Below are 8,022 nucleotides of genomic sequence, written 5' to 3'. Positions count from 1 at the left end.
TTTTTTCATGTGTCTGTTGGCTGTATGAATGTCTTCTTTTGAGAAATGTCTGTTCATATCCTTTGCCCACTTTTTGATGGGGTTGTTTTTTTCTTGTATATTTGTTTGAGTTCTTTGTAGATTCTGGATATTAGCCCTTTGTCAGATGAGTAGATTGCAAAAATTTTCTCCCATTCTGTAGGTTGCCTGTTCACTCTGATGGTAGTTTCTTTTGCTGTGCAGAAGCTCTTTAGTTTAATTAGATCCCATTTGTCAATTTTGGCTTTTGCTGCCAACAATGACTTTTTTAAAGAATAAAAGAGAGAATGACTGAATTAACAAATCAGTCAGCCAGTCAACGGGGTTAGGGTGATAAAGTTTTTCTACAATAGCCCAAATTACTACTAGTTTGAGGTCAACATCCAGGACTGCGTGTTGTAGGTTTCCCTTTGACCACCCTAGTTACTTCACAAATATCCTATTCACCTCTTAGCACTGTTAGCAATACGATTGTGGAAAATTATGAAGCAGACATATTTCTGATTAGCAGAACAAAAAATAAAGTGAAGTAAAGAAGTGTCAAGGGGTATCATGATATTCCATTTATTAGGAGTTCTCTACCAACGATTAAACAATGATACTTAACACAATGAAAAGCATCCTGATTGAAATATCTTTTAAGCCTAAACCAGTGATTCCCAAACAGGTTGTGCAGCATACAGATATACTGTGGTTTGATTTTGGATGTACCAGAAATAATCTGTTGGTAATAGCAGTAAGTTTGAAGATAATTTAGTGCTTTGCTAAAAAAATTAAATTGGATTCTAGCTTAACCAGTGACATAGTTTGTTGAGTGTGAAAACAAAGAGGGTACAGATCCAGGTAACATGCCAAGACTTGCGTAAATTCCAGTGCATGTAATCGATGTGAACATAATCTTCATGTTTATCTCAGCAAAAATAAATGATCAAGAATAGCTGCTCTACTGCTTCTGCTCTACTGGTGGAAGAAGGAGGGTGGTACATAAGGAAATGTGTATACTTTCTGGAGCATGCTTTCAAAAGACTACATATTGGTACAAGAGAAAAAATTCAAGCAATAACTTTTTACTATTTATTTCTAAGAAATTGCAAATCGATTTTATAAATATTTTGATCTGTTCAGGAACAAGCTTGATTTTAGTTGAATGAAATGGAGGATTTAGGATCTATTTTGTTTTTTTCTCCACAATACTATTAGTGTTTCATCCTACATATACTCTGAAAAGCTATGTATCACTTCATTGGCTTTGTGACATTAGGAGATCTAGAATGTGTCTATTTTACCGTGGCTTCTAGCAAACTATTCTACACTTGACCTTAGCCAAAAGGCCGAGAAGCAATCTAGCAAACTATTCTAAAATGATCATTGACTACTGATTCTTCAGAATGGTTTAAATCTAAACTATAGCTTCCCTAAAGTGAAGATGTATTTAAGAAACTGCTTTATTATGCATTGTCTAAATGTAACAGGATGTCAAAATGGACTCTTTCTGCATGATATGACACATCAGTTACTACAGTGAGTATGATCTTCTCAACATACAAAATTTACAAAGGAAATGTCTACAACCTTGAACCCTCTCATCTACTTGTAGATGACAAAATATTTGAGAGAGGAAGGAGTTGTGAAAATATTTCTTTTGAAGGGAGCTGTCGTTATGCTCTGAGTTCCCACAACCCTCCTCACTACACCCAAGTTCTGTGAGAGCTTGGTAGATATTCCTGCATTTTGGGAGATATGGACTGGTGCCTGACTCATGTCTGAAAAAGGATAGTGACCTGTGGTAGCAGGATTAATACCCAGGGGTTGTTGGGAAAAGGATTTATGAGTGGTACACAACAAAGAAGGCCCACACTGAAGCTCTATAAGTCCTGCCCTACATACCTCCTGGCAGAGTGAGAGCTCTCCAACAATGAAGGTTACATGGAGTTGACCACAGAGATCCAGGCAGAGAGAAGGCAATGACAACTGGAGAAACAGAATCCATCACTCAAGCCTCAGGAATTACAAGCAGACTCCTCCTAACGGAAGAGTCCCTAGAGAACCCACGGACATGCACATTATAGGATTCAGCTATAAACCTCAGCCAAGTCCCGGGACTTCACCCAGAAGGTCAGATCTGAATTGTACATATATTTAATGTTCACTGCTAGTTTAAAGGATGAGCATGAATTTGTCAGACAGTAAAGTGGCAGCCTAGCGGAGCACTTGAGAGAGAGAAAACAGCATGTAGAAAGGCAAGGGACCTTCAGAGGCTAGTGAGGCCCAGTGCAACAGACAGAGGCAGGGAAATGGCAGGACAGATTAACTGAGTCCTCATGCCAAGGCTCTTATAGATTGTACTAAGAAATCTGAACTTTAGTCCATAGACACAAAGGAGCCCAGAAGTTTTTTAAAGTTGAAGATTATATGATTAGATTTCTTTTGACAGACAACACTGGTAGCACTGTGATGGTGAATTCATTAGAGTGAATTTCAATAGAGAAGAAATTGATGCCAAGTCAACTATTGCAATGAGACACATGGGAGAAGACAGAAGGCAGGGAGCAGCAAGGTGTGGCAAGGGGACCAGGTTGGTGCAGCAGGGATTGTAGGAGTTGTGTGAAATGGAAACCCTGGGCTTGGTGACTGACTGAATCACCAGGTGAAGAAGAGGGAGCTTTTGAGAATGATTCTGAAGACTGGTAATGATACTTTCTGGGCCCCATCAGGCTTTCATTATTTTTTAAGGAATATGTAACTCTTTCATTTCAGACTTATTAGGTATTTGGTATTTCCATATATACTTGAAAACAGATGCACTGTAGAAGCTTGAACCAAGAAGGCTGCACAATAGGAGAAGCTATCAGAATTGAGAACAACTTTTGGCCTCATGTGGAAGGAAAATACATTATCCCCAAGAACTACCAGGTGAATATGTTAGCACTATTTCAACCTGCACAGTAAATAAAACTGTGGAAAGGTCTGCAGAGGGCGTTAACAAATTCAACCAATAATGGCTCCCAGCTTTCTATAACAAGTTACTCACAGATTTTTGCTTTTCCTACCTTTGCAAATTTATGTATTCAGAGTAATCCTACCAAATAAAAGAACGTAGTGAACAAATAAAAGAACTGCAACAACAATAACAAAAAGCTTTCCAAAAGAAAATGCCAAATAAAACTTGTAAAATGCTTCTTAGATAGAAGAGGATTTACCGTTTTTCATTTGTTAATCATGCCTTCCTTCACTAAGGCAAAATACTAAAACATAAGACTTAACATATAAAGGGGCATGAAATGGAAATACAAAAACACTTGGCAGCAATTAGTCATATCAAGTCTTTTGGTGGAAAAGAAAACTGCTTATTTAGTCTGGGAAGCTGTCAGCGTAAGCATGTGAAGTGTGGAAGTAATATAGGATATAGTCAGGAGATTTGGTTTTGGATCCACAATTACTATTGCATTATTCTTCAACACTGCTGTCTGTATACGTGTCATACATATGCAATTCATCAGAAAAGGATATAAAATTGTTAACCAAAATATGGGGAAAATATTTTACTAATAATCAAATAAAATGGTGTTTTTTTTGTTTTTTTTTTTTTAAAGTAAAGTCTGGTCAATTCAAGAAAGTGTTTTTTTTTCATTAAAAAATTAATGCTGGGTGTCAATGAAAATTGAGAATTGATACGGGATGAAAATCATTTCAACCTGTCTTGAAGCACAATTTAGCAACAAATACCTTGGTCCTATGACTCCATCTAAAGAAATATTTCAAAATAGAGAAAAGCCTTTAGTAAAAACTACTCATCGTGATATTATTTATAATGTAGGAAAATGGAAAGCAAACTGAATGTCCAAAAGTAAGCAACAGTTTGGTAAATTTATTAATAGATTGAATTATGCTTATAAAGATGGGAACATGCTCATGTTATAACATTAACATGAAAAAAACCCACCCAGCATACACAATAGTGTGCTTCCAGCATTGTAAAAAGGCATTTAAATTAGAGGGACACAATATATAGTACGCAGTAGAATGGGTACCCCATTAGTAGTTTTCTATATTTTGTAATTTTTCACAGTTAGCACTATTTTAAAAATAAATATTTTGGGAATTGTTCCTGGTGTGGATATTTACTCTGTAAAGATACTCAAAGCTTTAAAAATTGCTTTCTAAAACAATTTTCTAAAATATTATAACTAAAACAAAATATTTTACATAAACTCAAGGATAGCATATTCTTTCTTTTCACACACACACAGACACACACACACACTTTTAAAATACTTTATTTCTTTTATTGTTTTTTTAAGACACAAAGTCTCACTATGCCCAGGCTGGTCTGAAACACCTGAGCTCCAGTGGTCCTCCCACCACCTCAGCCTCCCAAAGTGCTAGGATTACAGGCGTGAGCCACCACACCCGGCCCTTTTCACATATTAACTTTGTAAATTATAGAGAAGAAACAGATTATATAATAACTTCTTCCATACCTTCAGGTTATCTGGCAGCTCTGATCGCCCAGCATACCCAGGGTTCATTGTTATAAAGACAGCACATGTGGGGTCAAGTTTTAGTTCAGTTCCTTCAAACATCAGTATATCAGCACCTGCATTAATACCTGTAGGTAATCAGGAATGAAATGACTTAGTAATACCACATATAAACATGAGCTGTGCCATTCATTACCTCTCATATTTCTTTTATTTTCACAAAATGCAAAGACAAACTAGTCCATTACCTCTTTGGATAGTAAGAATTTGTTGAGCAACCACAGAGAGTACTTCCAAATCAATTCTGTTAAACTCATCAAAGCAAGCCCAGGCTCCACAAGATAACAGTCCCTATGAGAAAAGAGTAATGAAAATTTTTGACTTTATCTGGTTCAATATTGCATTGAAATGTTGTATTTTCACCTGATCTTTTCTAGGATTTAATATCCTGTCAAGGAAATTGCTTATTTGCCTTTATCTTTAAAGACAGCTGATTTTTTCATTACCAATTCATTATTCTGCATGAATAAAAGAGTTGGATCAATTGGAAAATTTTCCAATTAACGTTTTTCTCCTTTCTGCATTTTTTTTTTTTTTTAGCATTTAGACATACACCTATAATCTCAAAGCCTTTCCTGCTTTTTATTTACAAGTTGATTTTATTTGCTTACTCCACATGGATTTTATAGCGTAGGTTAAAATAACCATCTAAATAAGATGACTTCTGTTGCGAATGAGACTGCCTTGTGGTTTGAGCACCTTAATAGCCAACTACCATAGTTTAAGGCCCTGGTTTGCAGTCCTAACTCACAGCTACCTCACAGATATGTACTAGTTGATCATAAGGAAAAACTGGAAAATCAAGTATGAGTAGTTTCATCCGAATTCGGATTTACTTTTAAAAACATCAAACAATTCAACAAATATGTACTGAACATACATTTTATAGATTGTGTGTGTGTGCATGCAAGCACACACGTGCATGTGTTACATCGAGTACATTGTATGTGCCAACCATGACTCATAGCACTTCATATGTATCTTTTATGCAAGGACACTTTTAAGGCTATACCATATGAGATGTTAAATAATTAGCACAAAGCCACAGAGATTATAGCAGCTGACCTTGGATTTTTACACATTTCATTCTTCTGATCCATACTGGATTGTACATGACTTCTATGCATGTCAAAGAACAGTACATTCTCATTAGTTGGAGAAGACTCTATAAATGACTTTGACCTCTTATGCATGACGACAAATCACAGAGAATAGAATGCTTTGGAAGTCATATTCAAGTATTATATAAATTTTGAGAGTCTTGATAAAAAAATCATGCCTTTCTAATATTCTACCCCCCATTATCCAGCACAATCCCAACACAAAGAAGCTATTTACAAATACTTACTAATAATAAGCAAATTTAATATTATTAAGTTTATGACTCTAAATAAAAGAATTAAGATAGTCATTACATAGATTCAAAAACTGAGCAATATATACTGACATTTCTTTAGACATTTAAGAATGTAATGGCTATTCAAATTGCATGTAGAGTTCTTTAGTTTTGTTATTTTTTCTTTTATATATCTATTTTTATTTGTACAAATTTATGGAGTATGTGTGCAATTTTGTTACATGCAATTTGGTATCCATCACTTGAATAACATACACTGGCATCATACTATTTTGCTTTCCATACCATTTTATGGTATCCATCACCTGTATAACATACGTTGCATCTATTAAGTAATCTCTCATCACACACCTCTCCCACCTTCTCACCCTTCAATTTCTATCATTCTACTCTCTACAGCCATGTGTACAGATTTCTTAGCACCCACTTATGAGTGAGAACATGGGATATTTGACTTTCTGTGCCTGGCTTGTTTCATTTAAGATAATGACTTCTAGTTCCATCCAGGTTGCTGCAAAAGACATGATTTCATTCTTTTTTATGGCTGAATAGTATTTCATTGTATAGATGTAACCCATTTTCTTTATCCATATCTCCACTGAAGGACACTTAGTTTGATTCCATACCTTTGCTATTGGGAATAGTGCTCATTTCAACAAGGTTGTAAATCATTACAGAGAATGAATTAAAATGTTAGTTGGTCATTTAAATGTTTTCTTGATATTTTATTAATTACAATTTTGAGCTTTTAAAAGTTCTAATTGTTTCAGTATCACAAATGTAGAATAATTAAACTCCAGATCAGTCATATTCCAGCCAGGAACAGTTTACTGCATGAGTCAGGGGTGGTATGTTCTATTTTGCTAGTTTGTTTATCTTTTTTAAAGTTAACTTCTTCTGGAGAAAATTTGGAATAGTAAATATTCTAGAATCTTTAAAATGTGCTTTGCATATACATGGACACAAAGAAAAGAACAATGGACACTGGGTCCCATTTGAGGGTGGAGGGTGGGAGGAGGGTGAGGATTGAAAAACTACCTATTGGCTATTATGATGATTATCTGGGTGACAAAATTATCTGTACACCAGATAAACTCTCGCAACACACAATCTGCCCATGTAACAAACCTGCACCTGTACCCCTGGAATCGAAAATAAAATTGGACATAAAATAAAATAAAATGTGCTTTGAAAATTACAGAAAACATAAATAAACACATAATTTCCAATGGCTCATTTTGTGTTCAGTTGTGTCACCTAACATTTTAAGGAATGAGAGTCTATAGCCACAAGCTGCTGAAATGATCAGATGTTTGCAGGTTTATAGGCAGGGACTTGGTATCTCTAATTCCACCTTTTGAAGCTCATGGACTGACAAGAGTAAGAATCTAACTTAGAATAAAAAAAAAAGTAATACACTGATTTGATCTTTATAAATTATTAAATTATCACATGTAACCTGAAAATATGTACATCTATAATGCATAAAAATAGATTTTAAAAAATAAAAACAAATAATAAAACTTAAGATTTCAAGTTCACTGAAATGATTGATTAGAATATGTCTATAAAAGTAAATTACTGACTCTAACTTCTCAATAACAAGATCGGCAGGTTAAAGATGTCTTTAGAATCCCACAACCTTTATATGATGCAATCATTCTCAAACTCTTATCTGTTCCAATGCATTTAAGGGACACCACTTATTCCAACCAGTAATAATGACTTGTTACAATAGGGACTGGAGAGGGAAGCAGAGATTCTCTGCAAATAGGGTTTTGCTATAACCTTATTTCCTTTAAGAATAGGCCGGGCGCGGTGGCTCAAGCCTGTAATCCCAGCACTTTGGGAGGCCGAGACGGGTGGATCACAAGGTCAGGAGATTGAGACCATCCTGGCTAACACGGTGAAACCCCGTCTCTACTTAAAAAAAAAAAAATACAAAAAAAACTAGCCGGGCGACGAGGTGGGCGCCTGTAGTCCCAGCTACTCGGGAGGCTGAGGCGGGAGAATGGCGTAAACCCGGGAGGCGGAGCTTGCAGTGAGCTGAGATCCGGCCACTGCACTCCAGCCTGGGTGGCAGAGCAAGACTCCGTCTCAAAAAAA

The 8,022-nt window shown here is 35.8% G+C and overlaps 1 protein-coding gene across 1 annotated transcript in view; it reads right to left on the bottom strand.

Moving 5' to 3' along the window:
- LOC108523235 (dynein heavy chain 7, axonemal-like) overlaps positions 1 to 8,022 on the bottom strand; it is a gene marked incomplete at its 5' end in the record, with an annotated part of 190,324 nt that overhangs the window by 165,610 nt on the left and 16,692 nt on the right. The window contains 2 exon segments of the mRNA XM_017863753.1: positions 4,500 to 4,627; positions 4,748 to 4,850. Of these exon segments, the coding sequence (XP_017719242.1) occupies positions 4,500 to 4,627; positions 4,748 to 4,850 (231 nt within the window).

This window comes from Rhinopithecus bieti, unplaced genomic scaffold, assembly GCF_001698545.2.
Source record: "Rhinopithecus bieti isolate Rb0 unplaced genomic scaffold, ASM169854v2 scaffold_64265, whole genome shotgun sequence".
NCBI classification, from domain to species: domain Eukaryota; kingdom Metazoa; phylum Chordata; class Mammalia; order Primates; family Cercopithecidae; genus Rhinopithecus; species Rhinopithecus bieti.
Note: the sequence above shows the minus strand (reverse complement) of the source record. Positions and strands in the feature narration are given on the sequence as shown.